A 26593-nucleotide genomic window follows, 5' to 3' on the forward strand; every position below is an offset into this window, starting at 1 on the left:
CTAAGAAGCACCACATAAAGTGTCCTCTTCTCTCCGAACCACACCACAAATACTACATCTCTTGGGTACTTCGGTCTTCTCTGTTGGTTAAGGCTGAATATATTTCGTTCAGATAACGTAAAAGTTGTGTCCAAAAGTTCTGCATTCAGTTTCCAAAATGAATTGTGAGCCAAGCTGCCTGTGTTGCCCTGATTTGTATAACATTACTTCTGAGAGCTGCTTTTCAGAGAACCTGGAACGCTTTTGGCAAGGGCTGGTAAAATAGCAACAGGAACCTGAATTTAGGGAGCAGCAGTCTTAGAAGAGGGATGCGGGTAGCGCTGTGGGTTAAACCACAGAGCCTAGGACTTGCCGATCAGAAGGTCGGCGGTTCGAATCCCTGCAACGGGGTGAGCTCCCGTTGCTCGGTCCCTGCTCCTGCCAACCTAGCAGTTCAAAAGCACATCAAAGTGCAAGTAGATAAATAGGTACCACTCCAGCGGGAAGGTAAACGGTGTTTCTGTGCACTGCTCTGGTTCGCCAGAAGTGGCTTAGTCATGCTGGCCACATGACCCGGAAGCTGTACGCCGGCTCCCTTGGCCAATAAAGTGAGATGAGCGCCGCAACCCCGGAGTCAGTCACGACTGGACCCTAATGGTCAGGGGTCCCTTTACCTTTACCTTTAGTCTTAGAGAAAATCAGGGAGCCATGATATAGGATGCTGCAGTGCCCTCTCCTAGTCACCAGGGGCCACTATATTTTGCTGGAACTTCATGATAGCTTTTAAGGCAGTGCTACATGAAGGAGTTTGCAGTGATCAGTCGGCTGGCCATGTGGGAACAGGAGGATTGCAGATTTACTGGTCACAGGGTCATCAGGTTGTAAACCATGAGTGGTGGTGGTGGAGAACTCTCAAAAGGGTGGCCCATTGGCTACTGGCATCTGAAATCATTCCTGGAATAGCATAATGCTGCTTACAGGTTTTTGAAATATTGAGTGGTATATAAATGCATTTAATAAATGAATAAATAACCAAGAAACAGATCAAAGAAGATCCCTCTTCTTTGAGAGTTCCCTGCCGCATCCCATGGCTTGTAAGAGGAGGATATTGCTATCTACATATATATCCAGTCTAACAGACTAGGTTGGCAGGAGCTGGTACAGAGCAATGGGAGCTCACCCTCTTGCAGGGATTTGAACCATCGACCTTCTGATTGGCAAGCCCAGTGGCTCAGTGGTTTAGACCACAGTACCACCCGCGTCCTAGCCAACCTAGCAGTTTGAAAGCATGCCAGTGCAAGTAGATAAATAGGTACCGCTGTGGTGGGAAGGTAAACGGCGTGTAAGTGCGCTCTGGTTTCCGTCACGGTGTTCTGTTATGCCAGAAGCAGTTTAGTCCTGCTGGCCACATGACCCGGAAAGCTGTCTGTGGACAAACGCTGGCTCCCTCGGCCTGAAAGCGAGATGAGCGCCACAACTCCATAGTCGCCTTTGACTGGACTTAACTGTCCAGGGGTCCCTTACCTTTACACCTGACAGACTACTAATACTGTACTGTACTGTACTTAGAAACAAGAATTGACTTTCACGTTGATTTCCTGAATGTTAATCTTGATTTGCATGCCACAAAGACAAAAAATCATTTTGTTTCTTTTTATTAGTTGCTGCTGCAGGAGTTACAGAAACCCAAATTTGGCATACAGATTGTTTTGATGAAAATCAAAGCATTTTGTGCTTGGGGTGCTCTAGGTTCCTTTTAAATTTTATTTTGTGTCTGAATCTCTGCTAAGTGTATAGAAGTAGAAAAATGCCTTTATTTTGTGTGTCTACAGATCACAAGGAACACAACACCAATGTATAGGACTCCTGAAATAATAGATCTATATTCAAACTTTCCAATTGATGAAAAACAAGATATTTGGGTAAGCATTTTCTTTCTACGTAGATTAGACCTTGCGTGATACCTTATTTCTGAATATTTTCTGGAATTTGTATTTGTTTAGGGAATTTCTGCCCCTCCATTTCATCCCAAGGTGGTTCATAGTAAACCAATAAAGCATACACAATAACACCACTGCAATACAGAAGTTAAAACTTCAAAAATGTGGTAGCGACTTAATACATATAATAAACAAACAAAAAAACAAAACAAAAAAACTTGACACTTTTTGCTCCTGATACTCTTTCCTTGGTTAAATATTATTTATCAGTTCTAAAGCACCTAACATTTCACTAAGCACCGTACAGATTTAAAAACAAGGCAGTCCTTGCCCACAGGTTTTCAGTCTAATAAAGCATACAACACACAAGGAAAAGGGATAGAGAAGGAAGAGGAAAACAGGCAAGCTTACATAGTTCTTAAAATGTGACCACCTTAAACAAACAGTTCAGGAAAAGGAGGAGCCAAAGGCATCTAGAATTTCTCAGGTGAGCCAATGGAGTGTGTGCTGTTAACTCTTTCTCTGTTAGCTAGTGTTGTAGTCGTGACAACCTCTCACTCCTTTATTAGGAATGGGTGAGTTCACTGTTAACACTTTCACCAAATCAGACCCAATAGCGTAAAACCCTTGAAATCAATTGACCTAGGTTAACCTTGTCCATTTAATTTCTTCGGTTGGACTGCCCTGACATTGGAAGCAACCTGAAGTGCTTTAAGCTACCAAACACTGTGCATTGAATTAAAAATAGACAAGACTGTGCCAAATCATCTGGAAATTTACAAGGACAACACAACACAAGGAATCGGAGGAGAAGAGATATATAAGCAAGCACACAGATTTTTCAAGAACATTGGGAATGTTAAAGCCAAACAGGGATAGGAGGCTTGCATTTTTATGTAAGTGGTTGGTGGGAGTGGGGGGAGCCAGTGCAGTTCTAAGGAAGTACAGCTAAAAGAAAAGAGGTATTTGGAAGTAATTTCTGGCTATACTCTCAGTTTTTCTAATTGAAGCTGGGAAGGAAGAGGGAGAGGCAGGAGAGAGAATAATTCTCTTGTTGACGGATTTGATAGAATGTACTGATAGGAATGCCTTAAGCACAATGCAGTGAACAGCAGACAATGTTCCAGTCTTACTGGTGAATACATTGTGAATACATTGTAGGAACGCGGGTGGCGCTGTGGTCTAAACCACTGAGCCTCTTGGGCTTGCCGATCAGAAGGTCGGCGGTTTGAATCCCTGTGACAGGGTGAGCTCCCATTGCTCTGCCCCAGCTCCTACCAGCCTAACAGTTCAAAAGCACGCCGGTGCAATTAGATAAATCGGTACCGCTGTGGCAGGAAGGTAAACGGCGTTTCCGTGTGCTCTGGCTTCCGTCACGGTGTCCCGTTGCGCCAGAAGCGCTTTAGTCATGCTGGCCACAAGACTCAGAAAGCTGTCTGTGGGCAAACGCTGGCTCCCTCGGCCTGGACTTAACCTTCCAGGGGTCCTTTACCTTTACCTTTTACATTGTGAATACATGGGCGCATGGGCAGTACAGCATCTTATCCTGAGGCACTCAGGATCAGTTTGTGGGGAAGGACAGTAGCTCAGTTTGTAGAGCATCTGCTGTGAATCCAATAAAGTCCCAGGTTCAGTACCTCGTGACTCCCAAGTAGGGCTGGGAAAAAGTGCTGTCTGAAAGCCTGATGAGTCGCTGCCACTCAGTGTAGATGATACTGAGTTAGATAGACCAATGGTTTGACTCCATATAGGGTGGTGAAAGCAGCAGAAGAATACATAGAACTGATGGGCAGGCAGATTATTCTGTATTGCTCTGCTGGGTGTTGTGATAGGAATTTTATGGTCTTAGATAGATGGTAATGTTCATAAGTGTACCAACCAAGCACATACATAGATCAGCACAGGAAGACCGACCTGGAACCATTTTGATTCCTAAACTGAGCAAATGTTTTCTCTGCAAGGTCAAAGTGGGAAACCTCCCCATTGTCTCTTTCCTCACAAATCCTGTCTTAAGGGCACATTTAAGATAAGAATAGGGTGTGAGCCTGTGACCTGGCCCAGGAACTAAGTATTTATCATTACAAAAGACTGGCCAGGCTCCCCAGGCAAGTAACCTGCCAGACAGGAGATAAACAACGACAGGAGAAAAACAACATTCAAAATTTCTGTTTTAGACCGCCTTTTTTGTGATGTAGGTATGATGTATCTGAGGGTTGGTCTTAGGTTACACCCTTCTGTGATGTATGTATGATGTTTCTGGGGGTGGTCTTGATCTACAGGGTGGCAATTTCAAAAGTCTTTATAAGGCCTTGCGCACCATTTTTCTGGGTTCCTCCTCCTTTCCTGCAGGTGAGAGGAAGCACCCTGTTGCAACAGATCAATAAAGATCAAGCTTACTAGCTGCTTTGCTTCTCAGTATTCTCTGGTTGGCCTCTTGTTATTCTCTCCTACCAATAGGGAACCTATGTAAGGACTCTATATGGGCTCTTGGATACCCCATAAGGGAAAAGGGCAATTTTTGTTTACAACAGTGTCAAGCTTACCAAACTTCTGTACTTGATGAGAAATCGATTCAGTACTTATATGCACATCTTGCTCAGTTTTGACATGATCGCCTGCGTTTCCTGTCCTCATCATCTCTGAGAGAGCAGAATGTGGGAACTGCTGAAGTGTTGCGATTATTTATTAAATTTATTGGTCGCTTTTTTGCCATGGCAGCTCAAAGCGACTTTCAATATTTTAAGCAAAACACAAACACATACACACATTTTAACCAGCATATTTTTTTTTAAAAAAAATGAACTGCATTAAAACATCTCAGCCACACAAATAGGCCATAGATGGTGAAAGGCCTGATTGAAAAAGGCATGTTTTTGCCTGGCGCCTAAAGAGAGAGCAGGAGCCACCATTGGAAAGGCCCATTCTCGTATTGCTACCCTCTGTTGTGTTGTGGTCGAGATACAAACCTGGGATGGCAGCCAAGGTTCATTGGCAGGGCTCAATCTGGGAAGCCAAATAATGGTTTCGTGTGGGATATTCACCGGGATTAAGGCAACAAACTGCGGTTAGCACTCATTATGGCTGCAGCAGATCATCCAATGCTGTAGTCTGCTCCGAAGTAATTGAATACCATAGGCTATTGGATGAAACGAAATAATAGCTCCCATAGCTGATTTGATTTAAGCTTGAACAACTTAACTATTTAGGAATTTGGGGAGGTTTTTTTTTTTTGTGTGTGTTAACTTCTGTATTCTTTCCCTGCAGGCATTGGGTTGTATCCTCTATCTGTTGTGCTTCAGGCAACATCCATTCGAAGATGGAGCTAAGCTTCGAATAGTCAATGGAAAATATTCAATTCCTCAGAATGACACAAGATACACAGTGTTTCATGATCTCATTCGTAAGTTTAAGTCTGTAATGTTAAATTCACTTGGGGCAAATGAAAGGGGAATGAACTGATGTATGAATTTAAGGTTCTTTTTGTTTGCTTCCTTTGCAAAAATGCACCTTTTTAAAAATATTTTCTGTTCATGTAATTAATGGGAAATGACAGTATACATGCAGGTTGAAGAGAAAATCCATGAATATAAGAAATTAGAAGTGGCAGTGAAGTTAACCGTTCCATCTGTTTATTATTTGAGTGTAGTGTTGACTTTATTCCAGTGCACAGGTAGGCGATTTATGGTCCACCCGATGATGTGTACTACAACTTCCATCAGCTCAAGCCAGCATGGCCAGTGATCAGAGATGATGGGAGTTGGGAGTCTTAAACTTTTGGAAAGCACCAGTTTAGGGAAGCCTTGTTCTAGCATATGTGGAAGGGATTCACCACTCCTGGGTGACCAAAAGTATTATACAGCCCAACATGTTCTGAGCTTCTCCCTTTTCTTAGAGAATTCTCAGCTATTCACAGTTTGAAGCCCTTGATCACTGAAACAATTAAAGCCACATCTTGTGGTATAACTGAAGTTATGCAAATATTCGTTAGCCAGGTCTTTTACCCATGTTGAAAGTCTCTTTGAATGACTGGCAGGATAGAAATTTTAGGCCAGGGGAAACCAGAAATTTGTCTTTGAGATCTGCAGATTAAACCCCTATTTCAATAATCTGTTGTGTCATTTTATTAGGATCGAGCCTGAAAGTGAATCCGGAAGAGAGGCTGTCTATCACGGAGCTTGTGAATCAATTGCAGGAGATTGCAGCTGCTAGAAATGTGAACCCAAAGTCGCCTATCACAGAGGTAATTGGAGCTGTTGAGCAAAGCCTTATGGTTTGGGGTCCTCTGCACTGAAACTCCAAATCGCTCGTTGAAGATGCACCAATGTTGGAATAAGGCAAATAGATTGGCGTGTTTCGTACAATTCTTCCAAAAGCAATGTTGTCAAATAAATTCTGTTCTGTTTCCCATCCTCTGGACTCTTATCTCAGAAGTCAGGGAATAAGGGGAATAAATAGCAGGTATAGAGAAACCCCAACCTCGTGCCCCTCAGCATTTTGGACTACAATTCCCATCATCCATGGCCCATTGGCTATGGAGACTGAGGCTAATGGAGGCTGTTAGTGGTCATGAGTTTGGGAGAGGCTGGTAGAGAGCGAGATCTGCTTCATTTCTAGTCATCTTGGCATTTGCACATGAATAATCTTTTTTATTATTTCTGGACTGCTTGAAATATAAGTGCTGATCAAACTTTGCAACATTCCCTTCCCGCAATCTACCAAACGCATTTGGTGCTTCACATACAATGTGACGTTTGCATCCGTCTTGTAAAGTAGATCAGTTCTATCTCTGTATTGCAGAAGCAGCAATATGAGGTTGGGCCGATAGGAAATTGAGAGGGTGATAGTTTGCCTAAAGCTACCTAGCGAGATTGCTTTTGGAGGGCAGAGTTGAAACAAGGACTTTGATGGTGTAGAGGCTAAGAGCTTGAGCTCCAGTCTTCAGCCCTTTTGGACCTGGACTCTCCTCTAACCTCTGTGCTGTGTTATGGGACCCTCTTTAATTAAAACACACACACACACACACACACACACACACACACACTTACAGTGGTACCTCTGGATGCAAATGGGATCCGTTCCGGAGCCCCGTTTGCATCCTGAGTACAACGTAACACGCGTCTGCTCGTCTGTGTCTGTGCGGGTCGCGTTTTGCTGCTTCCATACATGTGCATGACGTCATTTTGAGCGTCTGCGCATGCGCGAGCGGTGAAACCCGGAAGTAACGCACTCCGTTACTTCCGGGTCGCCATGGAGCATAACTTGAAACGCTCAACCTGAAGCATATTTAACCTGAGGTATGACTGTACTGTATATATTGACTTTTCTCTAGCTTTGATGAGCTGTCTTGGCAAGTATAGCTTGTCATGCAGTGCTGCGGGAAGTGGTATGTGCTGACATTTCCTCTTCCAGAGTAAAGGAGCATTATCCTCCTTTGTACTTACCTAATTGACCTTCGTATAAAGATTTCTGTTTTTTTCACCTCAATTAATTTTTCTGCCAACTTCATTAGATGAAAAACTCAAATGAATAAAATAGAGAATAGTTAGTGGTGGAACCCATTTTATGGCCAGGATACAATTCGTTTGTGGATCCCACCTGGCAAGTGGCTTTAAGATGCTCTGTATTGCTTGTACCCTTTGGTGGGGTGTGTGTTTGAAAGAGATCAAAGTACTAATTCTGGAAGTGACTGCTTTTCTTTCCAGCTCCTTGAACAAAATGGAGGCTATGGAAATAACGCTCTGCCTAGGACATCTTCAGCTGTAGTAACACAGAACTCAAAGCCAGCAGGGCAGCTCAACAACATGTACAATGCAGGTATATTCCCAAATATTCCCCCCTCCCCCCCCTTTTTTAAACCAGAGCTTCAAAATATGTGAGATCTCCCAGTACCATGTCTGGTTGTACTTCTTGGCAATTTCTTTTCCGACCATTTGTTTAATACAGCGGTGCCTCGCAAGATGAAATTAATCCGTTCTGTGAGGCTCTTCGTATAGCGGTCTTTTCGTCTTGCGAAGCAAGCCCATTGACAGCTTAGCGGATTAGCGCTATTAGTGGTTTAGCGGCTTTTAGCGGATCAGCTGATAAGCGGCTTAGCGGCTTAGGAAAAGGGGGAAAAAAGGGAAAAAACCCCGCAGGAACTCGCAAGACATTTTCGTCTTGCGAAGCAAGCCCATAGGGAAATTCGTTTTGCGAAGCGCCTCCAAAACGGAAAACCCTTTCATCTAGCGGGTTTTCCGTCTTGCGAGGCGTTCGTCTTGCGGGGCACCACTGTAATGGGACTAAAGGTAAAGGTAAAGGTACCCCTGCCCGTACGGGCCAGTCTTGACAGACTCTGGGGTTGTGCGCCCATCTCACTTAAGAGGCCAGGGGCCAGCGCTGTCCGGAGACACTTCCGGGTCACGTGGCCAGCGTGACATCGCTGCTCTGGCCAGAGCCAGAGCCGCACACGGAAACGCCGTTTACCTTCCCGCTGGTAAGCGGTCCCTATTTATCTACTTGCACCCGGAGGTGCTTTCGAACTGCTAGGTTGGCAGGCGCTGGGACCGAGCAGCGGGAGCGCACCCCGCCGCAGGGATTCGAACCGCCGACCTTTCGATCGGCAAGCCCTAGGCGCTGAGGCTTTAACCCACAGCGCCACCTGCGTCCCATGGGACTAAGCCTTTCTAAAGAAATGCAAAAATATAGGAGAGAGTTTTAAGTGTACCACCAAATTGTTTGACACTGAAGCTAATAGACTGAAATTGTGCTCAGTTACTTTTCTGTGCCCTTGGCTCTTAGGTCTGACGGTAGCCGAATGTGACCAGACTTACAGCGGATTCTTTGATATTCTTAGGGGCGGGACGGAGAGGTTTCTCACAAATATCAAGGACACATCTTCAAAAGTTATTCAGTCTGTGGCCAAGTAAGTAGAACTGTAACTGTGCTGATAAAGGGAATGCAGATCCGATCCACAAACATAATTCACCTCTCCCTCAGTGCATTGGGTATTTTATGTACTGTGTCTTTCCCGCCCCCACATGTGGTTTTTAAAAAGAGATGGCCTTCTCCAAAACTTGTGAAAAAGCAGGAAGGGGTGGGTTATGATAGGATCAGCGGATGAATCTCTGCTTTGGGCACTATCCTGATTCAAGATATTGTGGTTATGTGGTTTTGGAACTTCCAAAACGTTTGGAAACCAAGGCGTGGCTTCCAGTTGGCTGCAGGAAGTTCCTGCAGCCAATCAGAAGCCACAGTGGACATTCGGGTTCCAAAGAACGTTCGCAAACTGGAACACTCACTTCTGGGTTTGTGGCGTTCGGGAGCCAAAACTTTCGACTCGCAAAGTGTTTGGGATCCAAGGTACGACTGGAAGAGGCATTGTATGTGCGCAAAGTTGTGTGCATCACTAGAAAAAAGCTGCTTTAAAAAACAAATCCCTAACCTGATTTATACTGCATATGTTACATTATTGGAGAGGTTCGAGCTCTCGTACTGAGAATATTGTACTGACACAACCACACAAGTTCAGGACAGAGCTAGATGCAATAGTGAGCATAAGTTCTGCTGCCCTGCTCAGCAGCAAGGTTTCTGGTTTGACTCCTAACCTTCTGTTCCATGCAGTGCAACTTGGCTCTGTGACAACCTGCAATTCCATGCCATCTGGTCTACAGACCACCTGCTAAAAGCAAGTGGCAACGTGGGATCCTAGCCAGGATAGGTTAAGAAATATGTAATATCCCAGTAGCTGAATGTTTAGAAGGAACATTTGAAGCATAGCAGTTTCTGATTGGCTTGACTCCCCCACCTGTAAAAATAAACTTGTGAAAGGCACAGATATCCCCATCTGCCGAGTCTGGCAAGCTCCAAATATTATTGGATGTTCCAAATTAGCTTGTTTATTTAGCTGTTTTTCTATTGCCTTTCAGGCCCAAAAAGGGGTGCCTCACAATTAAAAACATAACTATTTAAAACCTAAAACAGTAATTGTAAAATGTAGCCCATAAATAAAGTGCAGTAATTAGAATCAGCAAGTTCATTCATTTTAAAAGCAGATTGGAATAGTGAAGTCTTTAAAGACTCAAGTTCACAGCCAGACACAAAGCTGGGTGGAATGTCCCAGGGACAAGGCCCTGTCTCTTGTGACTGCCATACTTCAGTTTGTGGTGTAAAAAAAGGCAAAAGATGGTGCTTAACATATGTATGGTTTGTTTGTTTTTTTAAGTAAAACATGAGCTTATTATAAATACAAAGAATAGTACAGCTCTAAACCCACAAGGATCAACATTAAACCTGGCATTTAACATGTAATTGCCAGCTCATTCAAAGACTACTTGGAATAAAAAAAGGTAGGAACCGGTCCCTAGAAACTAAAAATATGGAACAGATTAGCTACTTTTTGGGGTGGGGGTGGGGAGAGAGGGAGCAGACAAGCATGGGGCTACCATAGGAAAATTCTTGCTACTGGAAGCTGCCAGTCGAGCTTCGAGACAGCTGAGGAACTCAAGAGTGTGCCCCCCCCCTGAATATAAGCCAGCCTAACTCATCCTCTGGTGCCCTCCTGGTGATGCCAGACTACAGCTACCCTCAACCTCAGCCAGCATGGCCCATGTTCAGGGATGCTGGGAGTTGTGGTTCCAAATATCTGAAGAGCCTCAAGGTTAGTAGAAGGGATTCTCCAACACCTTTCTTCCCTGCAGTTTTAAATATAAGAATTGGTATAGTTAATCATGCACAGAAGTTTACCAGTACCCAGTGGAACTCTTTCAACATGGGTGCCCCATGGTGAAGGTGGCGTCTATAATCGCAGTGCAGTTCTGGGTGTCTGCAGTGTGCTTGTGTTCTGGGTTCTTCAGCCTTTATTTACCTTTCCTGTTCAGATGATCGGCAACCACTGCAGCTGGAAGTCATCAGTGGGGTTTGGGGGCACAATTTCCCAGCTGAATGCAGAGGCATAGCATAGGGGGGTGGGGGGCACATTGCCCCAGGCACTGTTTTTGGAGGGGCGCATGAGCTGTTGTGTCCTTTTCATGCCACTCTCCAGCTGGAGGGTGCCTTGAGAATGACGCAATAGGCATGCATCCTGCCAACCCTGCGCCGCTTTTGCGAGTCTCAGAAAGTGGTGCTGGGCTCACAGGGCGATGTCGACCGCATCGGCCGGCTGGGCTGTGCACTGCACAGCTGGGCAGGTGGAGCAGCGTAGCCCTGCTTAGCTCCAGTGGGTGGGGGTCACTCCAGTGGCATCCCCCACCCGCATGGTGCACCGCATGCGCCCACCCCACCCCAGGCGCTATCAAAAAATGCTTTGCCATGGCTGAATGGTTATTTATAGCATGGATTCCCCATAGTACTGTACCTACATATACTTCTATGGGAGAAGGCAACTTGGGAGAACTGGCAGAAAATGTTGATTTTGGGGGTAGGGCATTCCTCTTGCCCCTGGCACCCATCAGCCGAGCCTCTGTAGACAGAGACTGTGGAGAGGGAAAGCCCTTGTCCTAAGGCACTTAGCTAATAAGTACCGTGTTTTTCTGTGTATAAGACGCCCCATGTATAAGACGTCTTCCCCACTATTCTTGGGGATTCCAAATTAAGAAAACACCCTCAGCACTACCCGTGTATAAGATGAGCCCATAGCTGTCAACCTTCTCTTTTTTTGCGTGAAATTCCCTTATTCCAGCGGCGTTTCCCGCTGCTTCCCGCTGCTATCCCAGATTGTTAGATACCCCGTAGACTGTCCCCAGGACAGGTGAGGCTGCTGATCCCTTATTTTCGAGGCTGCTGATCCCTTATTTTCAAATCTGAAAGTTGACAGCTATGGACAAGCCCCAATTTTAAACCTAATTTTTTGGTAAAAAAACCCCTAGTCTTATACAGTGGTGCCTCGCAAGATGAAAAGAATCCGTTCCGCGAGTCTCTTCGTCTAGTGGTTTTTTCATCTTGCGAAGCAAGCCCATTGACGGCTTAGCGGATTAGCGCTATTAGCGGTTTAGCGGCTTTTAGTGGCTTAGCGGATAAGCGGATAAGCGGCTTAGCGGCTTAGAAAAAGGGGGGGGGGGAAGGAAAAAAACCCCGCAGGAACTCGCAAGACATTTTCGTCTTGCGAAGCAAGCCCATAGGAAATTCGTTTTGCGAAGCGCCTCCAAAACGGAAAACTCTTTCGTCTAGCGGGTTTTCCGTCTTGCGAGGCATTCGTCTTGCGGGGCACCACTGTACACGGAAAAATACGGTACATTAAACTTATAGAGAGGCTTGAGGCTTATTACTGTGGAGTGATTATGACCTCAAGGTTAAGGTAACCAATGGTAAGTCATCTTCCATTCACCTTTTTCATGATGCAGTTTTTGTTGGTTGCCCAATGGCAGAGGCCTCATAGGCCCAAGGGTAGATCAGCCGGCCCTCCTCCCATCTTTCTGCTCTCTCCCAAGTGTGGCGCTCGAATGCTAGCCGCCGTCTTCTGCCAGAGAGAAACCCCTTTGGGATGGACTGGAACCGTCTCTTTCAAGCAGGGCCTTTCCTGGGCAAGGTGAAAAAGCTGACACTTCAGTAAAGGTCTTTTGAGGGCCCAGGTGTGGATGGACTTGACCATGGGGAACTGGTTAGTGACAGTAGGGAGAATTGTATAGCACCTGAGTCGAAGAAACCCAAACCGAAAGCAAACCCCACTACAGAATTTGTGCTTGGTTAGTTCTTAATGAGCCAAGCCGTATTGCTAGTATCCTCTGTGCTGAAATCATGCTGTGCAATAAATCAAAGGCTCTTGTATGTACATGGTATGAACGTAAATAGTAAAAAACTGCATTTTTCCACTGCAAAATGGTGAGCTATTGTGGTAATCTATAAAACCAAAGCAAAGGGTTTGGTATGAATTTTATGTTCTTGCTGTTAAAACTGATGCCATATTAAACTTATAGATACCGTATTTTTCGCTCTATAAGACGCACCAGACCACAAGACGCACCTAGTTTTTGGAGGAGGAAAACAAGAAAAAAAATATTCTGAATCTCAGAAGCCAGAACAGCAAGAGGGATCGCTGTGCAGTGAAAGCAGCAATCCCTCTTGCTGCTCTGGCTTCTGGGATAGCTGTTCAGCCTGCATTCGCTCCGTAAGACGCACACACATTTCCCTTTACTTTTTAGGAGGGAAAAAGTGAGTCTTATAGAGCAAAAAATACGGTAGATACCTGCTTGCTCCCCAAAGAAATAATTTGCATGAGCAGTGTAAAGGTTTATTTATGCTTTTATATTGGCTTTCTTAACACACATCCCTTCACCACAAGGCACCTGGGCAGGTTACAACAACATAGCACATTGCAGCTCATATCTTTTTAGCCAAAATATATTTTATCTCTACTGAGGCCCAGATCCGAAGAACTATGCATGAGCTCCACACTTCGAAAGGGGTCTTGTAGCTGGTGTTTGCTTGTTGCTCTTTCTTTGTAACATGGCGCTGAAAGGAGTTTTGAATAGCAGACTTGCTTCCACCCTCACCCCCAGTATTGCTCTAAAGAGCAGACAGAATGCCTTCCAAGAAAAAACAGGAATAAATAGAAATCCCAATGCCTTTTGGGTTCGCTAACAATAATTTTTGGAATCCATTTTAAGTAATCTGGGACACCGTAGATCAGTGTTCCCCAACCTTGGGTCTCCAGCTGTTTTCGGACTACAATTCCCATCATCCTTGACCACTGGTCTTGCTAGCGAGGGATGATGGGAGTTGTAGTCCAAAAACAGCTGGAGACCCAAGGTTGGGGAACACTCCTGTAGATGATGAAAGGTCTGAGGTTTGTAATTCTGAAACTGCAGTTTCCATATTGTTAGTATGAGATAATTTCCAAATTGTGAGAATTGCCACTTGCATCGTAACCATATGTGTGTTTACTTGGAAGCAAACTGGTTTGAGACTGATGGTGTGCCAAGTAAACATGATATTGAGGATAGGTAGGCGGGGAGATCCACTGTCTTTGTGCAACTGGCACATATCACTGAAGTGCAACATGACTAACCAGCCTCAGCGGGGTATTAGGAACATTCATGCAAATCGCTTTTGGGCTAAATGAAATGCCATTCCCTTGACTCCCGATGAGGTTTCTATGTTGTATGTTTATGTTGCACTTGCTTAACGCTCCTTTCAGTTATGATATGAATTGGTTGGATGTATAGTATCACTTGAAGCTCAAACCTTATTTTCTTTATATATCTTGCCATTAAATGCTTTTCAAAGCAATGCAAACAAATGAAACTGCAATGGCTGGTGCTCTTTTTATTTATTTTTTTAGGTTCCTAGCATTAATGGTTTTCATTACCTATAGTAAGTAGTGTTTTCCTAATGTGACTTAAGGCATTCGTTAAGGAGGGAAAGCAAGATTTGTTTTTCAGAGGGTTATGAGATGGTTGTTTTGGAGAGGGCTTTCTCTCGTTCTCTTTTTATTTTGCATCTTGATTTTGCGTGTGACGCTTATTTCCTTGCCCATTTTTCCTCCCTCCTTCAACTTTCATCAATCCATGCCCACGTTCTTAGCAGTCCAAGGTAAATATGCCTCAATTGTCTGTGTTCTCTGTGTTGCATGCTAACAGGATTGTTCTGGTCTTAACCTGCTAACGTTAACTATGTCATACTGAGAAGTTTCTGAACTCTCAAGTTATACATAAGAGATGATACGCTACTCCTGTTCAATGCATTGGCCCCTACACATTGGTAGACCTACAACAATGTGAATAAAGGGATTGTCCCGTAGCTTTCGTATTTCATTCTACTTAAGTATCTTTTGATAGTCTTAATACATGTATAACTTCAGAGCTTCTGGTTTTGTTTTTTTTTTTAAAAAAAAAACAAATCTGCCAAATTTCTACATCTTTTTTGCTCTTGATGCTAGGAGGCTTAGTTTGGTCAGAATTGAGTATGCACTTCCGGAGTTAACTCTGAATGTATTACTTCTGGTAAATGAGTCACCATAGCCACTAGAGGGCCATGGAAATTTGCGTCCCGGGCTTTTTAGACTCGTCTACCCATCTGAAACCAAAGGGACACATTGGTTGCCAGATGTGAAATGTATTCGCATTCTTTTTAGCTGTCATACCCCACTACAGAACCAGTTTAGTAGAGGATGCTCTGGGGCAAGGGGAAAAGTCCCATTGTGCTAGCAGACGTCTTTCCGCCACCACAATAACTTAGCTGAATCCTGCCCTACATCTCTTAGTCCAGTTCAGTGCCAGATTTACGTATAAGCTAAACAAGCTATAGCTTAGGACCCCACTCTCTTGGGGGCCCCCAAAAAAATTAAAGGAAAAATAACCTGGATGTACATTTCCAAAATATAAGATAAAAAAGAAATAAAATAAAATAAAACCTACATACAGCAACAGTGTTTTGTGTTGTGTAGGCTCCTATGATGTAAGTAATAGGCCCCACATATAGCATATATTCAACACAAAAAAAACAGTGACAATTTGTTGTTGAGAAAGGAGAGCTAGACATATAAAGGACCCCATTACCTTCAGTAGCTTTGGGCCTTATCAAACCTAAATCCGGCCCTGGCCCAGATAGCAGCTAAGGAATGATTGGGAGACATGTTTTAGCTGGTCTTAATATGCAAGGCAGGTTTCGGTGCATGTTGAAGAAATGGAAGCAAAATGTTGCAGGGCGGGACACACAGGGTAGTGGAACTAAAGAGAATAAAACTTCAATGAAGGATTTCATATGGACTTGGACCACAAGTGTGAACGCTTAAAAGAAAGTCGGTGTCCTTTTCTAAAAGCACCTGTGTGATTGACTGACAGTACAGTCAAACCTTTGTTGTCGAATGTAAGCCGTCCTGGAATCTGGAATTGGGAACGTTCGACTTCCGAAACATTCAGCAACTGAGGCACGGCTTGTTCGGGTTCCGAAAAACGTTAAAAAACCGGAGCATTTTCTTCCGGGTTTTCGGCATTCAGGAACTGAGGTTTGTCTGTACCTAGCAGGCAACACATAAACCTATTCTAGTTTAGGAATATTCTTTCTTGTTGAGTGGAGACACACAAATCTGATTAAAAAGTAGTGAAATAGAAGACTGGACTGACCAGCTGAACTAAACATTCAGCAAAATGGACTCCATCCAGGAACTGTACCGCACTGGACTGTAAATGAAGGGGTGGGAAATAATTGTATTTTTTTAAAGTTATCTCTCTTGTGTGCACACATATGTGCAAACATAACTTTCTACATCGTGGAACGGACTAGACTACAACTGCCATCCCCAACATGCAAATTTTCTACTTGCTGGGAGTTTTCATAACATAAACAGGGATATTTAAAAAATGAAACTTACCCCCAAGCCCCCACCCTGCCCAGCAATCTTCAATGGCTTTTGTTAAAAGAAGGAAACTTGTGCCTTACTGGAATGTGTGTGGAAGTTTTTGTATATTAAGGTTATCTGTTTGGAGAGTGGGCATGGGTTGTGCTTGCTCTGTAGTATTTTGCCTCCACAATATTTCTTTAACAGTGCCAGTCCTCTATTTCAAATTATAAACACACTTATCTCTGCTAAGGAGTCTAAAGGATACCTGTGGTGGTGACCTAGGTTAACCTGCTTCTGTTCACTTGTTTGCTTGCGACTGATACAACTTTATGCTGGTTTATCAATAGTATTTTGTGTATTTCCACTTAAAGTGCTAACCCATCTCTCTTAGTTCAGTTCTCTTTTAAGGGAGGCACTCATGAATTAGTAACGTCTTTGTTTTTTGCTTAACCATAGAGCAGAGCAAGGGAACCTGCTGCCCTCCAGATGTTGTTGGACTCCAAATCCCAACAGCCATAGCCAGACAGGCCAGTGGTGAGGAATGATGGGAGTTGTAGTCCAATATTTTGAGGGCCACAGATTCTAAAGCTCTGCTGTAGAGACTTTCCTAAATCTTTCCCCCTCTGTGTAAAACCATAGACTTAACTAGTCATTAGTGGCCAAGTGAAGCATAAACTGGGTTAGGTAAGTCAGCGTTGTGGGAACCTAAAAAAGCCCCAGAAATCATATTTTGTTTGAACCCTCTCCAAAAGTGGTAGAAGAATGAGAGAAGCAAGACATCAAAATTGTATTGCTTTGTATAGTCCTGATTTTATTTTTTTTAGTAAGGCATGTACACACTCCTACATCTAACCCCACCAGCTCATTGCCAGATCCTCAAGATGCTACACCGACTCAGCAGATCTAAGAGGTGGGAAGCAGCTTGTCAATTTCATATTGGTGGTGAATCTTGGCCTCAGCATCGGGACATCTGTAGCTGTTGGCTCAGTGGCACCAATAATGTGCCCCTTGGCCTGTGGATTGCAGAAGGACCATACAAGGGGCATATCTGAGTCAAGGCTAGCAGAGAGCTGCAATATTGCCCATGAGCCTCCTGCACAACATAGTATATGAACTTTCCCTGTTAGCTCTGGAGGTGGGAACGATGATTCAGTCGTTTGCCACTATTCATTGCAGTAAGAAGGGGAAGGAGAGCAGGGTGTATCTGCCCACTTCACCAAGTCAAGGAAGCTTCTACAGCCGCTGTGACTTGAAGTTAGTGCTACAGTAGCCATGGGAATAATGGGATATTAAACTCACAAACCTTTCATGCAGATCACTCTTGCCCATCCGAGTGCCCTCCAGGCATGGGGACTACAGCTTCCATCATCTTTGACTATTGGCCATGTTGGCCTGTAGCTGAGTTGACCTGTAGTCCCATACATCTTGAGGGCATGAAGTTGGGGAAAGCTGATGTAGATCGCTGGGAATAGTCTTATCTCTCTCCCCCTGCCCGCCCCCCATAAGAATTTTCGTAAGTCTGTTGCCTTAAGTATTCAAAACATTCAGTTTCAGGATGTTTGATATGTCTCATATTCTGCCCAGGAGACAGAGAGTTTCATGAATGGGACGGTGCCATCTGCTTACTAACTTACGCTGCTGTGCTAGATTCTTTAGATACCTTCTATAATTCAGAGATTTGAGACAGATGTAGGAGAGACTCTCCAAAGGTGGGTGGGAGGTGTTGGTATTCCAGCTTGAAGGGCAAGGAAGCTGGCATAGAGAACCTAATAAGGTAGCTCCCACCCTGAAAACTCCATTTTCGAAGCAGCCTAGAGATTCTGTAGTTTTAACTTGAGTATTCCTCTCTTTACATTTCAGTTATGCCAAGGGGGATTTGGATTTATCATACATCACTTCCAGAATTGCTGGTATGATAAGATCATCTTTTATCAAATTGCATATTCTAGCTGCTTTTATGAAAACAAAGGCTTGAGCCTCTGCTATCGTTTTATTTCTTCTTCCTTCCCAGTGATGTCCTTTCCGGCAGAAGGTGTTGAGTCTGCAATAAAAAATAACATAGAAGACGTGCGGTTGTTCTTAGACTCGAAACATCCCGGACGCTATGCTGTCTACAATCTGTCTCCGAGAACGTACAGACCCTCCAGATTTCACAATAGGGTTTGTAAGCCAGTGCTGCTTTGCCACTGTTCCTTTTGCCATTGCAATGTCGTCTTCTTTTCCAGTAGAAACTCGTAACCTGGTGCTTCCATGACATGTGGGAAGCTGTAAGAGTTGCTAGGATGTCCTCTACCTGCTTGGCTTCCCTGTACAAATGAGAGAATATTTTTGGAATGGTTTGGACTGTTTCCAGAATGCTTTAAAAATGTTTTGGGTATTCATGTGTTTAGTGCCCTGGGCTCCTTCAGAAGGAAGGGCAGGATATAAGTTTAAATAATAATAATAATAACTATTATTATTATTATTATTATTATTATTATTATTATTATTTCTGGCCTTTGGCCATGTTGGCTGGAGGCTGGCTGAGACTGATGTAAGTTGTAGTCCAAAACATCTGGAAGGCACCAGGTTAGCGCAATTGTGTGTTCATATTTCACTTCTTTGTGGTTGGCTGGTAGCCTCTGGATTTAGATGGGGAAACCTGGGCAGAAAGCATCGCTGTGATAGTTCCTCAGTGGCCTTAGGTGAATCACAAATCTCTCACCCTTCTTGCAGCATTGTAGTAAAATGAAACATTCTGTTTATACCCTGAGCTGCTTGGCTGAAATAAATGATAAAACATGTGAGAGAGACATATTTTATCACACCCTGCTTTCTTATGACAGGGATGTTAACTCCTTTCAGAAAATTGGGAAAGGGCGATGTGCAGGTTCTGGTTTCCGAAAAAGCGTGGAAATGGGTTTAGAGTAGCAGTATAAACAGATGCCATGAGACCAAAAGGAGACCTTAAAAAATATACCTATGCCTATATCAGTGCTACACTTTAATCTAAATTGTGTTATGTTGCTAAATCATGAGGACGGTTGGAAAAGTGCAGAAATTCAGCAAGGTTAGCCTAGCATCTTTCTGTAGTACATTCTTAACATCATGAAACAGATGGCAGGTCGTCACATGCCTGCTAAGCTGCTGAGCTTCCTTTTATGAAATTTGCAAAATATAATTGAGGGTTCAGAGACTGAAATAGCACGTCTTGGCTTTGGTCATCTTGTCTGCTTCTGGAGATCTTTTTTGAGGTGGGAGGAGTTGAATATTTATTTCATTTGTTATATAGCAGGCTTGAAAGCTATACAAGTTTCTGATTAAAATTAGTTAAATCCATGCACCCCACCCTGTACTGTCTCTAAAACAGGTGTCTGAATGTGGCTGGCCAGCAAGGCGTTCGCCAAACCTTCAAAACCTTTATAGCATTTGCAAGAACATGCATTTATGGCTGAAGCAAGACCCAAAGAACGTTTGCATTGTGCACTGCCTTGTAAGTAGCAACAGGTCTGGAAATGCCCCTGTAGCTCCAACAATATAAGAAAGTTGGAAAGAAATGTTGATTCAAAATCCTCCAGGAACAGATTGGATGAGTGGGTTGGGGGTGGGGGTGGGAGCAAATAGAATGGTTTTAAAAACTAAGCGTTGTAGATTGCAAAGAGAAGAGAGATCAACATTTGAAAGGTGATAGGATAGGATTGGAGGAGAAACCACTGAGCAGCTGATCCACTTGGAATTTCAGCTTCACCACCCTCAAACCCAGTTAAATGTATACAGAAAATGGGGGATTTGAAGTAATTTGGAAGTTGGGACTTAACCAAACTGCATCAAAATGCCCAAGAAGTATCTGTACTCTGTTCCTGTCACTGGAACAAAGAGAGCTTTCTTCCTCCCTCACAGACCAGAGCTTGTGCCTAATTTCTCGTGAATTCGGTAGTGGACTTGTGACATTTCTTTGACTGAAAACATTATCCAAGAGCTGGTATATAATAAATGACATTTCCCCATCAATAGCTACTGTTCCTACCCTTGTATCTTTTTTTTTTTTGGTAGGATGGAAGAGCAGCATCAGCCGTCGTTGTGTGTTCTTTCTTATGTTTCTGCCGTCTGTTCACTACGGCTGAAGCCGCTGTTTATATGTTTAGCATGAAGCGCTGCCCGCCAGGCATTTGGCCATCCCATAAGAGGTGAGCAATTGTTCAATGAAGCTGTGTTCTCCTATTTTCTTTTCTTTTTTGCAGAAGCCCTGATATATGTTATGAAAATGGAGATAGGTGGAAAATTTAAAACAGGAAGCCGGGGGGGGGGGGTGCATCTCATGCAGACATTACACACTATATTGATTTTTTTTTTTGAATTGCATCAAACGGCTCTACCTCTCCCACCTCCGGCTAAGCCTAAATATATTGGGAGCCCTATTATAGATGTGAATGGCAGCTGGGGCTCTGTGAGGATCAGAGTCCAGCTGGCATGGCCCTCATTTCCAGTGTGGTGTAGTGGTTAAGAGCAGTGGACTTGTAATCTGGGGAACCGGGTTCGCGTCCCTGCTCCTCCACATGCAGCTGCTGGGTGACCTTGGGCCAGTCATACTTCTTTGAAGTCTCTCAGCCCCACTCAGCTCACAGAGTGTTTGTTGTGGGGGAGGAAGGGAAAGGAGAATGTTAGCCGCTTTGAGACTCCTTAGGGTAGTGATAAAGCGGGATATCAAATCCAAACTCTTATTCTTCTCTTCTTCTTCCATTGATAGGACTTGAATATCTGCGTAGTGCTTACTTGAAAGCACTTCACAGGCTAGCTGCATGATCCAGTGTGGTTGGTTCATTCTTTAGTGAGCAGGAAACAAGTGACACCTGCCACTCACATGTTTGCCTGGAATAATTGCTGTTTGCCCCAAGCAAGTAGCAAACTATGCAGAAGTTGCAAAATACGGCCCCTTTCTGTAAAGAGTCAGTAATTATTTGTGTGAGCTTTAACTATGCCCTATTAGATATGCATTCAGTAAGGTACACTTGTAAATACCCGCTTGTTTGACTAACCGTGACATGTAAAATCTCAGTCATTTTATTTCCCAAAGTTAAAACCATGCTCAAGGTGGCTTACAATATATAAAAAAATTATGTAACTGCAAACATAACAGAAGTAGTCATAAACAAAACATTGAAAAGCACACAGACAAAGTGAACAATTTCCACATAAATCATAAAAGTATAAAGATACACAAAATTAAAATCAACAACAGTACCTCAGCCCAAGAGTCTGTTCAGCTGCCTCAGTTTTTGTGGCTGGAGTTAGCCAGGGCCCCATTCTTCAAGGCTAGGTGGAAAAAGGTCTCCAAGGCAGAGAATGTATTCTAGGCCTCATTTTCCTGGGCAGGGAAGTGTTAAAAAAATTGAAGAGAACTGCCCTTTTATTCTTTTCAGATAATCTGTGGGCCTCAAATGTTGGCATGTAACACATGTGGCTAGAGGGAGCAGGGAAGTATTCCTATGGACTAGAAACTTTTTGTGGACTTGCAAAGCTGTGAACGACCGACCAGGGTGTGCAGTGTTGAGTTCATAGTTTCACCGACTCGAAGCATTGTGTTGTTTGACTTCTGCTGTGTCCTTGTTTCCACAGATATATAGAGTACATGTGCGACATGATGGCTGAAGAGCCCATCATCCCTCACAGCAAGCCAATCCTCATCAAGTCTATTGTCATGACTCCAGTCCCTCAGTTCAACAAGCAGCGCAATGGCTGCAGGCCTTTCTGTGAAGTTTATGTCGGGGACGAAAGAGCAGCCACTACCTCACAAGAATATGATAAAATGAAGTAAGTGGCCCTGAGTTTCTCGGGGATCCGTGTTAATGTCATCTACAGTCCAGGCAGAAACTTCCCACTTAGCTTTTTCACCCTTAGCTTTCTTGTGTAGCAACTTGTGAGTAGCCCAGCTTCCTTTAAAACGTTCCTGCGAGAAGGAATAGGAGCCCTGTGTGCGTAGCTTGATGCAAGTTGCGTAGCCTTGCTGCCGCAACCCACCGTCTCGCACCCCCTGGGCTCCTTGGGGGTTGAAGAAATCAAATTGTAACCAGTTACAGTGGTACCACGGTTCTCAAACGTAATCCATTCCATAAGACCGTTCGGCTTCCAAAATGTTCGAAAACAGAGGTACAAAGGGCAGTCTGCAAATTGCGTTGGGAAATTGAAAAAACACGCAGCAGCGGAAGTTGTTCAACTTCCGAGGTGCATTCGAAAACGGAAGCATTTACTTCTGGGTTTTCGGCGTTCGGGTTCCAAAACATTCGTCAACAGAGACGTTCAAGAACTGAGCCTGGCACCCTCCAGATATTGCTGGACTACAGTTCCCATCATCCCTGACCTCTGGTGGCAGGGGATGATCGAAGTTGGAGACCAACAACATCTGAGGGAGCGGGTCTGCGCATTCCCCCACCTGTGCCGTAATGTTTCTAAATTGCACTGCTGCATATTGACGTGTGATGCCTGGTTTTTCTTCCTCTCCCTTAGGGATTTTAAGATGGAAGATGGCAAAGCTTTGATCCCGTTAGGCATAACAGTCCAAGGAGATGTTCTCATTGTTATCTATCATGCCAGGTCCACTTTGGGTGGCAGACTCCAAGCCAAGGTAAGCTGAAAAGATAGAACTGTATTTTATTTTAATTTTGGTACGGAACTCCGCTGGGGTTCTTGAGGGATATTTTTATTTGCCATAGCACCTAATTCCTATTTCGGGCAATGCATTTGCCCACATGGCTGGACAAAACTGATTATAGCTGCCCTACATCTGGAAAAGCAGAAGAGGAGACAAGGCTTCACATGCTTTTAATAAATTATAGAAGTAACAAAGGGATTTCACTGGCCAAAGTCACTAATAATATTAGCAGGCAGGGAATATCTCTGATGCAGTGCACACTATTGCATGACATTAATTGCTTCATTTCACATTATTTCTCTTATATCGTATTTGTTTAATTAATTTTAGATATTTAGATACCGCTCAATGCTCAGAATTTGTATGTGGTGTTCATAAAATGTTTTTTTTAATATAATAATAATAATACAGAGAATGAGAACAACTTAAAATTCATCACAAAGACAGAAATCATGTCCTTTCCTTTTCTTTCTTTCTTTCTTTCTTTCTTTCTTTCTTTCTTTCTTTCTTTCTTTCTTTGTATTGCTTTGCAAGATGGCATCAATGAAGATGTTCCAGATCCAGTTTCATACAGGATTTGTCCCGCGGAATGCCACTACTGTGAAATTTGCGAAGTACGTTGATAGCCTGTTTGGTGATAACTTTCCCCAGCGTAATGACAACAAGTACTCCCACTTTAACTGCAGAAGTAGTTTTGCAATCATGTGTATGTGTGTGTGTGTTTTAAACTGTAGCTTTCTCTTTAACACTCTTCTTTAGCTGTGTACGGTAGTACCTCTGGCTACAAACTTAATTCATTCCGGAGGTCCGTTCTTAACCTGAAACCGTTCTTAACCTGAGGTACCACTTTAGCTAATGGGGCCTCCTGCTGCCGCCATGCTGCCGGCGTGCGATTTCTGTTCTCATCCTGAGGTAAAGTTATTAACTTGAGGTGCTCCTTCCGGGTTAGTGGAGTCTGTAACCCGAGGTACCACTGTACTTTGTCTCTGACCTATCACAGCATTGTAACGTGAGCTGGAATTAAGGGTTCAGGCTGCAGTTTGCATGGCTCAGCCCCTTTCCATCCTGTGTGCAGAGTCTCCCCACCAGAGCTGTTTGTTGCTTCTGACAACTCCAAACATGGTTAAGCGGGTAAACCTGTGGGCACTCTGCATTTGGGGCTCCAAAAATTATTCATGAGCTGCTACAAGTTGGCATTGACCCGCGTTGATGATTGTCGAGCATAATAACCAAACACATGGGTGGGTAAGGCGAGTTTGTATCAGTCCATGTGACCTAAGAAATTGGATCTTTGATCAGGACAACCAAGACAGAGCATCCATTATGGCTGCCTGTTATTCTGTTTGGTACCCCCAAATCAAGATCAACCACTCAAGGCCCCATTACCTTGAGACACTGACTTCCCCACGGCTGCGTAGGGCATTTGTTGGACTAAGGTTTCAACAGGTGCCCTCAGCGTATTTAGAGGGGAGATACCTGGGAATTCCCCCTATGGAACGCAGGTGCATTTATGGATGCAATCTGTGCATAACCTGCTGCTTTGTCCCTTATATTCAATGCCAGAGAAATTTTTTTATCACCTGTTCTTGACTATCTCTCAGGCCAGTCCCCCCAGGAGGTGACATTGACTTCCTAGCTGATAAAAATATCCAGATGACAAATCTGGTAGCCAAGTTAGCTCTGGCAGCTAAGAAGCTCCATTCTAGATATGTTAAAAAAGGTAAAGGACCCCTGAGAGTTAAGTCCAGTTGCGAACAACTGTGGGGTTGCAGCGCTCATCTCGCTTTACTGGCCGAGGGAGCCGACGTTTGTCCGCAGACAGTTTTTCCGGGTCATGTGACCAGCATGACTAAGCTGGCGAAACCAGAGCAGCACATGGCAACACTGTTTACCTTCCCGCTGAAGCAGTACTTATTTATCTACTTGCACTTTGACATGCTTTCGAACTGCTAGGTTGGCAGGATCTGGGACCGAGCAACAGGAGCTCACCCTGTTGCGGAGATTCGAACCGCCAACCTTCTGATTGGCAAGCCCTAGGCTCAGTGGTTTAGACCACAGCACCACCCGAGTCCCCTAGATACGTTAATGCTTCCTAATTTTAAAACCTCATGCTGTAAATTTTTATGTTTTTAGCTTTTATAGGTCATGTTGTGTGATTTCAGCTTTGTTCTTATTATCTGCCCTACATTGTAAAGGCCTTTGACTATATACAATTGATTGATTGATTGATTGATTGATTGAATTTGTATCCCATTGGCTTCCCTGTGGCTTGCACAGAATACCTTCCCTGTGGATTGTGGTCTAATTCATTGCCGTCATCAACTTGTGTAAAATTGCTGCAGGTACGATCTGGATGCATGTGACATTCAAGAGAAATATCCGGACTTGTTCCAAGTGAATCTGGAAGTTGAAGTAGAGCCTCGGGACAGGCCCAGCACTGAGCGAGCCCCCTGGGATAACTTGAACACCAAGGGTCTAAATCCCAAGATCCTTTTCTCCAGCCGCGAAGAGCAGCAAGAAATATTAACAAAATTTGGTAATGAGAAAAATGCGTCTGATTTTCTGTTTGAGCGTTTTCAAAGGCTTCCGTTTCATATTCTGGGGGGGGGGGATTTACCTCCCCATCCCACCCCATTGCTTTGTTTTTGCCACGAGCTCTCATTTCTTCCATCTCCCTAACAGGTGGCAGGTTCCTAAATTTCTTGCATTTGAACTTTTTGCCTGTTAGGTAAGCCCGAGCTACCTAGACAACCGGGGTCAACTGCCCAGTATGAAGCAGAAGCCTCCAAGTCAGAATCATCTCCAGAAGGTGCTCCCATGGAGTCGGACTCCCCACCGAGCGGCAGTGCGGAGGCAGATTTCTTCCACACACTGGACTGGCAAGGTAGGGCAAACCAATGGCTTCATAGCACTTCTCTGGTTGCTCCTGTGCTGTCTGTTGCTTGACACCAGCCTTGCTCTAGGCCTGCTTGCTACAGTAGTCATCTTGACATCAGTGTGTTCCTCCTCTGTGTACTCAAGTCCCACAAAAGTAAAAAAAAAAAAAAAAAATTCTGGGCTGAGAAAAGCTGAAGTCTGCAATGCTGACTAGGCATAAAGTCAGAGGTTGTCCCCAAGGACCCTATGTTGATATAGGGGTCTCAGGGTGATGGTGTTGTCCACCTGCATTCCTTTCTCCTTTCTGGACGGACCTCAGTTCTCCTCCCCCCCCCCCCAGCGGAAGGGTCCTTCTGTGTGAAATTGTCCAAATCCCACAAAAAAGCCCTGCTCCTTCAGAACTGCAGCGTTCAGGCAGCCCAATTTGTGGGCAGCTCAGTCTTCCATCATTTCTGTGCAAAGGATCAGGAATGATAGTGCTTAAAATCCCTCCATCCCACCGTGAAATTTGAGTGTTTGTAGGAGGTCGGGGGGGGGGAGTTTCAAAGGAATATTCCCCAGCAAATAAAAGTCAGGATTTCTCTTATCTTCCTTCACTAGACAGTAACAATTTTGCTTTCTGGGGTTCCTGTGGGTTTGGGTGGATATGGGCTTCCAGAGCTGCTGTCTTGCCATTAGGCCCGTGTCCTTAAACAATGTGCTCCTGTGCCATAAATGCCAGCGATTAAAGGCCCTGTGCTATAGCCGGCCTCCTCTCCCCATCATGGTTGCCAATGCAGAAGCAAAAGGAGAGCTATGGAGTGACTGAGGTCCACAGCACCAGGGCTTGACAGCAGGCCCATTTGAGGAATGCAGATTGGGACCTTGGCTGCCCATGCCTTTGGCACTTGGTTGAATTTTACGTGGTCCTTGGCT

General features: G+C 44.2%; 1 protein-coding gene across 3 annotated transcripts in view; it reads left to right on the forward strand.

Moving 5' to 3' along the window:
• The window catches only part of GAK (cyclin G associated kinase), a 76804-nt gene that overhangs the window by 26921 nt on the left and 23290 nt on the right, over positions 1–26593 (forward strand). For all 3 annotated transcript variants that reach the window (XM_079959163.1, XM_079959162.1, XM_079959161.1), the window contains exons 7-20: positions 1812–1901; positions 5184–5319; positions 6047–6159; positions 7622–7733; positions 8697–8820; positions 18034–18083; positions 18185–18333; positions 19523–19645; positions 20206–20339; positions 21769–21963; positions 22657–22774; positions 23336–23415; positions 25144–25337; positions 25530–25685. In XM_079959163.1, the coding sequence (XP_079815289.1) occupies positions 1812–1901; positions 5184–5319; positions 6047–6159; positions 7622–7733; positions 8697–8820; positions 18034–18083; positions 18185–18333; positions 19523–19645; positions 20206–20339; positions 21769–21963; positions 22657–22774; positions 23336–23415; positions 25144–25337; positions 25530–25685 (1774 nt within the window). The remainder of the gene's footprint in view (positions 1–1811; positions 1902–5183; positions 5320–6046; positions 6160–7621; positions 7734–8696; positions 8821–18033; positions 18084–18184; positions 18334–19522; positions 19646–20205; positions 20340–21768; positions 21964–22656; positions 22775–23335; positions 23416–25143; positions 25338–25529; positions 25686–26593) is intronic.

This window comes from Podarcis cretensis (genome assembly GCF_951804945.1).
Source record: "Podarcis cretensis genome assembly, chromosome: 17".
In the NCBI taxonomy this organism is placed as follows: Eukaryota; Metazoa; Chordata; class Lepidosauria; order Squamata; family Lacertidae; genus Podarcis; species Podarcis cretensis.